The following is a 13,336-nucleotide window of genomic DNA, read 5'->3' as shown; positions in this document are numbered from 1 at the left end:
GGAATAGGTTTAATAATGAATAAAAAAATAGGAGTGCGGGTAAGCTACTACAAACAGCATAGTGAACGCACTATTGTGACCACGATAGACACGAAGCCGACGCCTACTACAGTAGTACAAGTTTATATGCCAACAAGCTCTGCAGATGACGAAGAGATTGATGAAATGTATGAGGCGATAAAGGAAATTATTCAGATAGTGAAGGGAGAGGAAAATTTAATAGTCATGCGTGACTGGAATTTGACAGTAGGAAAAGGAAGAGAAGGAAAAGTAGTAGGTGAATTAGGAATAGGGGTTATAAATGAAAGAGGAAGCCGCCTGGTTGAATTTTGCACAGAGCATAACTTAATCATAGCCAACACTTGGTTCAAGAATCATGAAAGAAGGTCGTATAAGTGGAAGAAACCTGGAGACACTGGAAAGTTTCAGATGGATTATATAATGGTAAGACAGAGACTCACGAACCAGGTTTTGAATTGTAAGACGTTTCCAGCAGCAGATGTGGACTCTGATCACAATCTATTCGTTATTAACTGTAGATTAAAACACAAGAAACTGCAAAAAGAAGGGAATTTAAAGAGATGGGATTTGGATAAACCTCTGGTTGGCAGTATTAGTAACCAGTCACAGAATGCTTCATTTTGAATTCATTTTTATTTGCACAGAAGAGTGTGCTATCGGAACCTTCGGAACAGCAAAGGTACTCATTAGAGGGGCAAGTAAATTTTATATGGCCTCCTCCTTTAAGCATGCCCCCTCCACTGTCGCGTCTCGCTCGTTTCACTCGGTTAAAAACTTCAGAAATCGGTACCCTTCTCCCCAATATCGTGTTTATTTCAACTCCCACTCGTCGAAATTTGAGTTCGTGCAATATCGTAGCGAATTCCACTACTGAAAATGAGCGGGCTTTGTCGGAGGGAACTGTTTGAACCAAAAGCACTGTTGCCACAAGTTAACGATAGACGCCTGTTCTTTAGCAGCCGCTTGTTTATGATGCTAGTGGAAGGTAATGAAACCGTAGAAATGAAAATGTGACAATAGCGTGCGACTGAGTTGGGGACTGGGGAAGGCTTATTTTCGTACGCATAAGATAGGAACATGAGCATGAGTACTCATGTGACTCTTCGAGTTAATTCTTAAACCATTTTTCCTCCTTATCATTTTTGGTAGTTTTTTCGCCCCTTCCGTGCCTGCGTTCTACAGGGGCCTATCTCGTCAGCCCCTCGGTACAACCCTAGTTGCGAGCCACACATGTTCATGAAATATTTAAAACGATATTGACCGTGTTAATCAGCCGTAACCGTTTGAGAAATCTGAAAAGGTCTTTTAGCGACCCCTATTCTTCAACGAAACATCATTTTTCAAGATACATACTTCAACTTCAGGCTGGAAAACAAACCTCTTGGAGCGAATGGAAATATTTGTCCATGATGAAAATCGAAAAATGACATCGGCAACGTTAAAATAGAAAATACGTAACGGTTATGCATATGTATGAATGTGTGTTCCAATAGCAATATCATTATAATCCTTTAAAATAATTTTTATTCTGTCGTTTCCAACAACAATTGTCTCAGTCTCACTTACTGTAATATACTTCGTCGACCAGCATCAATGGTGTAAAAACAAGAACATTTCAGGTGCAGATAACACAAGAATAGGCGCATCGATAGTCAAGTTGAAATACGCCTGTTAATTTGACCGACTTCTTGTTTCTACAGAGCAATGCACAGTTTACGAACAGTGGTTAACAAGATCCAAGGACCCACAGTTCGTAACTGTGTATACCACAAGAAGATAACAATTTCTGACGAAGAAAAATATTTAAAAGTTTTTATGTCAGGGGCACACGAAGAAACGACGTGAATATTTCCTCACATTATACTTCTCTTTCTCCGCACTATGACCACAGCTGATGCCAAGACTGTAAAGAAGAACTTTAATATTTGTGTGTACTCTTGTGCAAATGTTTTTGTACATCTACATCTACATTTACATGATTACTCTGCAAATTCACATTTAAGTGCTTGGCAGAGGGTTCATCGAACCACAATCATACTATCTCTCTACCATTCCACTCCCGAACAGCGCGCGGGAAAAACGAACACCTAAACCTTTCTGTTCGAGCTCTGATTTCTCTTACTTTATTTTGATGTTCAATCCTACCTATGTAGGTTCGGCTCAACAAAATATTTTCGCATTCAAGAGAGAAAGTTGGTGACTGAACTTTCGTAAATAGATCTCGCCTCGACGAAAAACGTCTCTGCTTTAGTGACTTCCATCCCAACTCGCGTATCATATCTGCCACACGCTCTCCCCTATTACGTGATAATACAAAACGAGCTGCCCTTTTTTGCACCCTTTCGATGTCCTCCGTCAATCCTACCTGGTAACGATCCCACAATGCGCAACAATATTCTAACAGAGGACGAACGAGTGTAGTGTAAGCTGTCTCTTTAGTGGACTTGCATCTTCTAAGTGCCCTGCCAATGAAACCCAATAGTCTGAAGATATAAGTCGTACCTTACTTAAGTAAGTCAACAACATTCACTGACTGGTTGTGGTTTCCAAAAATATTTTTATATCGATGAAATATAGATGAGAATTAAAAATTTAATTTCTTTGCAAAACAAGGCAAATAATTACTACCTACTACCTCAAACAATGGAAATTCCATGTTGAGATGTCAACAATATTACGAAAAGGATAGATGGGTATTCGCCGTAACGATGACACGTTAAGTTGTAGGCAGGTGCAATGAAAATACTGTTACAGGCTGAGCTTTCAGCCAAAGTATTCTTCAGAAAAGAAGGGAAAAGGTACACGCACTCACACAAGAAGACACACTTCACATGACTGCTACCTCCGGCCACTCTGACCCAATAGCTGTCACGTGTGCTTCAGGTCGTCTGCTGGTGTAGATGCGTGCACGTGTTCTCCTTTCTTTTCGGAAGAAGGCTTTGGCTGAAATCTCGATATGTAACAATCTTTTCGTTGTGCCTGTCTGCAGCTCAACGTATCATGTATACGGTGAGTACCTGTCTACCCGTTTGGTGATATCTACAACATCTACAGCTTTGAACTGCGAACTGCGGAAGACCAACTGAAATTATTAAAAATGTAAGTCGTTACGTTGTTTGTGAAAAGCTAGATGCTGGCCAGCTGCTCAGGTTCTGTGTAAAACACAACGTTCCAGTACCGTCGGTCGCTGAAGCGTGTACAGTAGTGGCGCTGTTTGGTGCGCGCTTTCTCACGTGTGTGCTGTTGCAGCAGATGGCCCCGCGGGAGCGACGGATCAACTGCAGCGCGACGCGCTCCATGGCCGCCATGTCCCTCGGCTTCATCGTCCTCGTGACGCCCTGGACGCTGCAGGAGGTCGTCGCAGCGTGCACGGGTTCCAAGGTCAGTGGCCTCTCAACGAAACACAGTAACCACTCACTCCCTCTTTTCTTAATTTCTATGTAAAACAACAGTCAGCGCCGTATATTTTCACTTATGAGTCAAAACATTATGACCAACTACTCAACAGCATATTTGTCTACCTTTGGAGCGTAATAAAGCATCGATCCTGCGTGGGATGGATTCGAAAAGTCCTCGACAGATAGGTCTACGCACAGGTCACGCTATTCCCAAACATTACAGACCGGTGTGTAGCGGCGCGCAGTTGGCTCCCAGCAGCGTCCCAGATATGTTCGATCACGTTCCAGGTCAAACGAATTTGTGACCAAGACAGACTGCCCAAACCAGTGTAGCAAGATTATAGCCTTGTGATACGGACAGTTATCATGCTCTGAGATGTCATCCTCGTCTGGGAAGATATCAAGTTTGATGGGACACAGTGGGTCCGCAATAATAAACATTAAGTCCACAGCAGTTATCATGCTGTGAGATGTCATCCTCGTCTGGGAAGATATCAAGTTTGATGGGACACAGTGGGTCCGCAATAATAATCATTAAGTCCACACCTCTCACGGTGCTTTCAGTTAGTGACACATGCCGCATATGAGTTTCCCAAACAGCAAAATAGGCCGCTACCGACCTGCGTCTGTTGTGCGGCTCATGTACTGAGAAGCCTTTCGCCATGGTGGCGGTGTACATGAGCCTCGACGTATTCTAAGAAGAAACGTGATTAATCTGGCCGTGTTTCATGTTTCTGTTCATCCACTGTCCAGTCTTGATTATCCTGATACTATATCTGATGATGCCATTGGGAACATATAGCGGTCGTCTGCTACGGAGCCCAATGTTCAATGATGTATGCTGTACGGTGTGCTCGGAAACACCAGCGCGTACGCCATTACTACACCCTGTCGTCATATTCTCCGCATATCGCCGCTTATTCCGCTATACAACCTCCATACTCTGTGGCAAATCGTGGACATACAACAGCTTGTCGCTTAATCGTGGCTGCATTGTCTTTCAACAACTTTCCGAATATGAGCACGGCAGTAACCTTCCAGCTGCGCCCTCTCCGAGATGCCCGTTCCGAAGTGCCGGACAATAGCATCTAGTCCTTTGTCACAGTCATTTATGCCGGTGAATCTCCCCATTTGAGTCTCATACAATCGCTCTAATGATTTCCCATTCGTCCGTCTCACTGTTGACGATGGTCGTAATGTTTTTATTCACATACACTGCGTTACAAAAACGTGAAGAACCCAGAAGCGGAGGAGGAAACAAAATAAAACCTCACCGAATGACAGGATAGGTGCAGCAATTTCAGAAGTGTTAAGTTAACTAACAAGCCTACTTATTGGTACCACTTATGCGTGGACACACGTAATGATTTCGCTGGGAGGAGTGCCATAAGGCCGTTGTATCCTCACCTGAGGCAAGCTGGTCCGCCCCGGTAGCCAAGTGGTCAGCGCGGTGGTCTGTTACGCCAAGGGGTTCGATTCCCTGCTGGGTCAGAGATTTTCTCCATTCACGGACTGGGTGTTGTGTTGTCCTCATTACCATTTCATCATCACCAGTGGAAGGCAACGGGAAACCACCACTGGAATCACTTCCCTGAACGATAATCAGTGGACTCTCTGATCCCCCATGATAAGAACACTAAGTTTTTAAGAGGTAAGCTGGCCCACTTCTGTTGAGAGTGGCGCCTGATATTCTCGATGGTGGCCCTTTGACAGGCCTAACATCCCAGCTCGTCAATATTTTATGAGGGAAAGATCTGAGAATCTTTCTGACCACAGGCGTGCCTTAACATCAAGCAGACAGCTCATAAAGACAGATACCCGTGCAGTTGAACATTACAGACTGTGACATGGGAATAGCCCACAAATCGGTGTATTGTACGATTCAACCAGCCAGCCAGACAGAGACGCATGAAGAGGCCACTTCCAAACTATGCCACGTTCTGCTAATATTGTGTCCAAGAATACGCCACTTAAATACTCTATTAGTCCAGGTGACAACACTAAACACGAACAATAATGCACTCTTCTGGCCGATCACCTGCCACAGAGATTGGTTATTGTAATCGCTTACTACCCGGTGACGGAGTGTACGTGTATGTTACACTGACGTCTGACCATGCCCTCCGGTCGCTTCACTTTTTCGTCAGGCAGTGTATATACAGTCAACTTCCTCGATTATTTCACATATTTCAAAATTTCATAGGTTGAAGCTCAGCAGGCAGTTAGGTTCAAAAATAATTTACATCTCTCAAAAGAGCAAAGAAAACCGTCGATACAACGAGGTAAATGTGAAGAAACCTTGGATGAGAGAAGAAAGACTTCAGTTGATTGATGAAAAAATGAAGTACAAAAGCTTTCAGCAAAATTCTAGAACACAGAAATACGAGGGCTGGAACTTAAATAGTAGTAACTATTTATTCACAACCAATACAAAATAGTTACATGTTTGCACCTGTTACTGTCCTTCGAGGTAGTTTACCAGCATTGTGTATAACCCGTTACCAGCGATGTGGAAGGCGTAGTATACCGTTAGCAGAGCCTGTTCTGTTGATGGCGCGAATGGAGCGGTCTAAAGTTATGGTGATGCTCTTGTACGACTGTGAGGTGTTATCCTAACGCATTACGTTCCTTCATGGCAGACCATCAATGCACAGTTTTACTGTTCGTTTTTGGAGCATCACCACAGAAAGTGCAGTGAAGCTAAGGCAAAATTTCTGTAGGACAAATGTGAAGAAATAGAAAAAGATATGTTCGTCGAAAGAACGGACTCAGCATATAGAAAATTCAAAACAACCTTCCGTGAAATTAAAAGCAAGGGCGGTAACGTTAAGAGTGCACTAGCAATTCCACTGTTAAACTCTGCTGCATCTGGATCACACGGTCCCGGGTTCGATTCCCGACCGGGTTGGGGATTTTCTCTGCACTGGGACTGGATCTTTGAGTTGTCATCATTTCATCATCATCATCACCATCATCATCATCATCATTCGTGACAGTGGCTCTCTTGGACTAAGTAAAAAACTGAACTGTGAAAAATTGTGAGTTTGTACGGGCGCTGATGACCGCACAGTTGAGCGCCCCATAAACCAAACAAAATCATCATCATCATCACCGTTAAACTCAGAGGAGAGAGCTGATAGGTAGAAAGAGTACACTGAAGGCCTCTGCAAGAGGCAAGACTTGCCGGATGACGGGATAGAAGAAGAAACAGGAATCGAAAGGCAACAGATGGGGGATCCAGTATCAGAATCAGAACCTAGAAGAGCTTTGGAAGACTTAAAATCAAAGAGGTGAGAAGGCATGGATAACATGCCGTCGGAATTTCTAAAATCATTGGAGGAAGTGGCAACAAAACGACTGTTCACGTTAGTGTGTACAGTGTATAACGGTGGCAATATACTGCCAGACTTTCGTTAAAACATCATCCACATAATTTCTAAGAGAGCAAGAGCCGGAAAGTGCGAGAATTGTCACACAATCTTTTTAACGGCACATGCATCCAAGTTGCTGACGAGATTAATAAACTGAATAACTGAATAGAAAATGAGGATGTGTTACATGACGATCAGTTTGGCTTTAGTAAAGGTAAAAGCTCTGGAGAGGCAGTTACGACGCTGCGGTTGATAATGGGAGCCAGAGTGACACGTTCATTGGATATGTTGACCAGGACAAAGCGTTCGCAATATGTTCAAAATTCTTAGAAAAGTAGGGGTAAGATATAGGGAAAGACGAGTAACATTCAGTAGGTATAAGAACCAAAAGGGAACAATAAGAGTGCGAGACGAAGAACGAAGTACTCGGATTAAAAAGGGTGTAAGGCAGGGATGTAGTCTTTCGCCCCAACTGTTATGTTTACACATCGAAGAAGCAATGGGGTAATTAAAAGAAGGGTTCAAGAGTGCGATCAAAATTCGGGGTGAAAGGATATCAACGATCAGATTTGCTGATGACATTGCTATCCAGAGTGAAAGTGGAGAAGAACTACAGGATCTGCTGAATGGAATGAACCGCCTAATGAGTACAGATTATTGATTGAGAGTGAATCGAAGAAAGACGAAAGTAATGATAAGTAGGAGAAATGAGAACAACGGGAAACTGAACATCAGAATAGCAAGTCACGAAGTAGACGAAGTTAAGGAACCCTGCTACCAAGGCAGCAAAATACCGCATGATGGACACAGCAAGGAGAACATAAAAAGCAGACTAGCACAAGCAATAAAGGCTTTTCTGGCCAGCAGGAGTCTGCTGATGTCAAATATAGGCCTTAATTTGATGAAGAAATTTCTGTGAGTGTACGTTTGGAGCACAGCATTGTATGATGCTGTGGACTGTGAGAAAACCGGAACAGAAGAGAATCAGAGCCTTTGAGACGTGGTGCTACAGAAGAATGTTGAAAATAAGGTGGACTGATGAGGTACGGAATGAGGAGATTCTCTGTAGAATCTGCGAGGAAAAGAATGTTACGGACAAGAGCAAGGGATAGGATGATTGGCTATGTGTTAAGAGATCAGGGAATAAGGTCCATAATACTAGATGGAGCAGTAGAGGGTAAAAAACTGTAGAGTAAGACAGAGATTGGAATATACCCAGCAAATAACTGACGTAGGCTGCAATTGCTATTCTGCGCTGAAAAGCGTGATACAGGAGAAGATTTCGTGGCGGGACACATCAAAACAGTCTGAAGATTAATAACTCGAGGTAATATGGGTGAGTGCTTTCACAGCTACTATCTCTTTTTGTTAAAATAAAATAATTTACCAATATTTCGTCTCCATCTCTGGGAGATACCCTCATAAATACAACTCACAACTTCATCACAAGCACGAGGGGCCCCCAGTATACAAGAGCATTGTCAGCTCCGTAGAGTTCATCAAGATTTGTAACGTGATGCAGAATGCATGGTTATCTTTGACTGATTACCTCATCTTCAATTAAAAGAAATCGACTGTTAGAATCACCTTCTTGGTGCATAGTCGCCATCTATATTTTAATGTGGATAGCGACTAATATTGTTTCCCTGTCTCTTAAAATTATCACAGTGTTTATATTACGTTTCTGATGATTCTCCTAAGAGCGCTTGGTACTATGTAATTTTTATGTAATGTCTCTCTCAAAATGCGAACTAAACATTAGTAAAGAATGTTATACATCAGCCGCGGCCTCTCAGCCCCAAACTTTTAACACATATAATTTAATACTTGTTCCCCCCAGGCAGTTGTTGCCTGAACTTCAGATTCCAGCGCCAGGATGACTGTTCCTGTCCATTATTCTAGCATTTCCATAAACTCCTTTTCTTGTCCTTTCTTTCTGGTACTTCATTTTGTGTGCGATCCGTTTACCGGGCGTAATTCTAACTTGTAGAATTATTGGTTGTCCGCCTGGGTCACGTCGCATCCAGGCGGACATTCCAGAATTGTAGAACTTCGTTTCATAGTTTACCAAGCAATTTCGTTCCTGATGCCCTTTACACCATCACATTAACAAAGTTTGCGAATGTATTACTTTCTGTTTTCCACGTGATCAACCATTCACTTACATACAATGCCAATATCTGAATAAAATCATTTTGGGTATTAGGCAGCGTCATTATAAACTCCAAAACAAATAAAATGCCAACGAATTGACCGCCTGCAGTAAGTCGCCCTGAAGAGGACTGCTGCAAAGTCCGTCGAAACGTGGCATTCCAATTATTTTAGTGTTTCATAATGGCGCAGCCTAATACCCAGAATGATTTCATTCAGATTGTCAATGGCCGTGGAAACCGACGAACATAAAGTAATGCCAGTATTCCTCCACAGTGTACTCGTGTTTACGACGCTGAGCGATAGTTATCTAGAACTTATTTTGCTACGCTGTAAGCCTGCGACCGTACAGACTTATCCAGTAAGCTCGATGAATGATGCATAGGCGGTTTTCAAAATTGTGTCTTTTGCTGCAATACTCTTGAGGTTTCTACGGGTTCCATGATCACTGTCGTTAGAAATACTTTAGTTTGTCTTCAAAGAACATTCTGGTAGTTCTCAAAATCTGAGAAATGGACGAAAGGTTTTAATCTGTCACAAGTGTACCGGTCTGGTGCGGAAATGGAAAACTGCAAAAAGTAAAGACTATGCCTTAAACCAGGAATTTAAAAAATAACTCACACAGAAATATCGAACAGAATTACCATTAATTAACCATTGCACAAACTTTCACATCAATGACGTAAAAATAAGGATTCCTCCTGCTGAAGAAATTGTAAATCATTTCAGAAAGAATAAGGGTCTAATGGAATTACGATTCGATGTAAAACAGAAAGTACTCAGCAGCACTGGTTCTTCTCTTAGCCCGCACTTATCGTGAATGTCTCGCAGCGAACAGTCAGAAGCGAGTGGAAAAAAAGCACCGACTCCTCCCGTGTATCAGAATGGAAAAAAGAGCAGATGCGCTCTCTCTCTTTCTCAACAGATTTGTGCCTGATTTGATGCGGCCCGTTATGAATTCTTCTTTTGCGCCAACCTCTTCATCTCGTGCCCGAAGTCCCTACATATTTGTTTGTTAGTTTTTGTATGTTGTTGTAGTGGTCTCCAGTCCTGAGACTGGTTTGATGCAGCTCTCCATGCTACTCTATCCTGTGCAAGCTTCTTCATCTCCCAATACTTACTGCAACCTACATGCTTCTGTATCTGTTTAGTGTATTCATCTCTTGGTCTCCATCTACGATTTTTACCCTCCACGCTGCCCTCCAATACCAAATTCGTGTTCCCTTGATGCCTCAGAACATGTCCTACCAACCGGTCCCTTCTTCTTGTCATGTTGTGCCGCAAACTCCTCTTCGCCCCAATTCTATTCAGTACATCCTCATTAGTTATATGATCTACCCATCTAATCTTCAGCACTCTTCTGTAGCACCACATTTCGAAAGCTTCTATTCTCTTCTTGTCCAAACTATTTATCGTCCATGTTTCACTTCCGTAAATGGCTGTTGTTGTTGTCTTCAGTCCTGAGACTGGTTTGATGCAGCTCTCCATGCTACTCTATCCTGTGCAAGCTGCTTCATCTCCCAGTACCTACTGCAACCTACATCCTTCTGAATCTGCTTAGTGTACTCATCTCTCGGTCTCCCTCTACGATTTTTACCCTCCACGCTGCCCTCCAATGCTAAATTTGTGATCCCTTGATGCCTCAAAACATGTCCTACCAACCGATCCCTTCTTCTAGTCAAGTTGTGCCACAAACTTCTCTTCTCCCCAATCCTATTCAATACCTCCTCATTAGTTACGTGATCTATCCACCTTATCTTCAGTATTCTTCTGTAGCACCACATTTCGAAAGCTTCTATTCTCTTCTTGCCCAAACTAGTTATCGTCCATGTTTCACTTCCATACATGGCTACACTCCAAACAAATACTTTCAGAAACGACTTCCTGATACATAGATCTATATTCGATGTTAACAAATTTCTCTTCTTCAGAAACGCTTTCCTTGCCATTGCCAGTCTACATTTTATATCCTCTCTACTTCGACCATCATCAGTTATTTTACTTCCTAAATAGCAAAACTCCTTTACTACTTTAAGTGTCTCATTTCCTAATCTAATTCCCTCAGCATCACCCGATTTAATTTGACTACATTCCATTATCCTCGTTTTGCTTTTGTTAATGTTCATCTTATATCCTCCTTTCAAGACACTGTCCATTCCGTTCAACTGCTCTTCCAAGTCCTTTGCCGTCTCTGACAGAATTACAATGTCATCGGCGAACCTCAAAGTTTTTACTTCGTCTCCATGAATTTTAATACCTACTCCAAATTTTTCTTTTGTTTCCTTTACTGCTTGCTCAATATACAGATTGAATAACATCGGGGAGAGGCTACAACCCTGTCTCACTCCTTTCCCAACCACTGCTTCCCTTTCATGCCCCTCGACTCTTATTACTGCCATCTGGTTTCTGTACAAATTATAAATAGCCTTTCGCTCCCTGTATTTTACCCCTGCCACCTTTAGAATTTGAAAAAGAGTATTCCAGTCAACATTGTCAAAAGCTTTCTCTAAGTCTACAAATGCTAGAAACGTAGGTTTGCCTTTTCTTAATCTTTCTTCTAAAATAAGTCGTAAGGTCAGTATTGCCTCACGTGTTCCAACATTTCGACGGAATCCAAACTGATCCTCCCCGAGGTCTGCATCTACCAGTTTTTCCATTCGTCTGTAAAGAATTCGCGTTAGTATTTTGCAGACGTGGCTTATTAAACTGATAGTTCGGTAATTTCCACATCTGTCAGCACCTGCTTTCTTTGGGATTGGAATTATTATATTCTTCTTGAAGTCTGAGGGTATTTCGCCTGTCTCATACATCTTGCTCACCAGCTGGTAGAGTTTTGTCATGACTGGCTCTCCCAAGGCCGTCAGTAGTTCTAATGGAATGTTGTCTACTCCGGGGGCCTTGTTTCGACTCAGGTCTTTCAGTGCTCTGTCAAACTCTTCACGCAGTATCGTATCTCCCATTTCGTCTTCATCTACATCCTCTTCTATTTCCATAATATTGTCCTCAAGTACATCGCCCTTGTATAAACCTTCTATATACTCCTTCCACCTTTCTACCTTCCCTTCTTTGCTTAGAACTGGGCTGCCATCTGAGCTCTTGATATTCATACACGTGGTTCTCTTCTCTCCAAAGGTCTCTTTAATTTTCCTGTAGGCAGTATCTATCTTACCCCTAGTGAGATAAGCTTCTACATCCTTACATTTGTCCTCTAGCCATCCCTGTTTAGCCATTTTGCACTTCCTGTCGATCTCATTTTTGAGACGTCTGTATTCCTTTTTGCCTGCTTCATTTACTGCATTTTTATATTTTCTCCTTTCATCAATTAAATTCAATATTTCTTCTGTTACCCAAGGATTTGTAGCAGCCCTCGTCTTTGTACCTACTTTATCCTCTGCTGCCTTCACTACTACATCCCTCAGAGCTACCCATTCTTCTTCTACTGTATTTCTTTCCCCTATTCCTGTCAATTGTTCCCTTATGCTCTCTCTGAAACTCTGTACAACCTCTGGTTCTTTCAGTTTATCCAGGTCCCATCTCCTTAATTTCCCACATTTTTGCAGTTTCTTCAGTTTTAATCTACAGGTCATAACCAATAGATTGTGGTCAGAGTCCACATCTGCCCCTGGAAATGTCTTACAGCTTAAAACCTGGTTCCTAAATCTCTGTCTTACCATTATATAATCTATCTGATACCTTTTAGTATCTCCAGGGTTCTTCCACGTATACAACCTTCTTTCATGATTCTTAAACCAAGTGTTAGCTATGATTAAGTTGTGCTCTGTGCAAAATTCTACTAGGCGGCTTCCTCTTTCATTTCTTAGCCCCAATCCATATTCACCTACTATATTTCCTTCTCTCCCTTTTCCTACACTCGAATTCCAGTCACCCATTACTATTAAATTTTCGTCTCCCTTCACTATCTGAATAATTTCTTTTATTTCATCGTACATTTCTTCAATTTCTTCATCATCTGCAGAGCTAGTTGGCATATAAACTTGTACTACTGTAGTAGGTGTGGGCTTGGTATCTATCTTGGCCACAATAATGCGTTCACTATGCTGTCTGTAGTAGCTTACCCGCATTCCTATTTTCCTATTCATTATTAAACCTACTCCTGCATTACCCCTATTTGATTTTGTGTTTATAACCCTGTAGTCACCTGACCAGAAGTCTTGTTCCTCCTGCCACCGAACTTCACTAATTCCCACTATATCTAACTTTAACCTATCCATTTCCCTTTTTAAATTTTCTAACCTACCTGCCCGATTAAGGGATCTGACATTCCACGCTCCGATCCGTAGAACGCCAGTTTTCTTTCTCCTGATAACGACATCCTCCTGAGTAGTCCCCGCCCGGAGATCCGAATGGGGGACTATTTTACCTCCGGAATATTTT

At 42.2% G+C, this 13,336-nt stretch overlaps 1 protein-coding gene across 1 annotated transcript in view; it reads left to right on the top strand.

Annotated features, from left to right (window-relative positions):
- The first annotated feature begins 3,318 nt into the window (after positions 1 to 3,318).
- LOC126267111 (uncharacterized) overlaps positions 3,319 to 13,336 on the top strand; it is a 64,542-nt gene continuing 54,524 nt past the window's right edge. The window contains exon 1 of the mRNA XM_049972021.1: positions 3,319 to 3,402. Coding sequence (XP_049827978.1) covers positions 3,319 to 3,402 — 84 coding nt within the window. The remainder of the gene's footprint in view (positions 3,403 to 13,336) is intronic.

The sequence above is a fragment of the Schistocerca gregaria genome, chromosome 4 (assembly GCF_023897955.1).
Source record: "Schistocerca gregaria isolate iqSchGreg1 chromosome 4, iqSchGreg1.2, whole genome shotgun sequence".
Taxonomy (NCBI): domain Eukaryota; kingdom Metazoa; phylum Arthropoda; class Insecta; order Orthoptera; family Acrididae; genus Schistocerca; species Schistocerca gregaria.
Note: the sequence above shows the minus strand (reverse complement) of the source record. Positions and strands in the feature narration are given on the sequence as shown.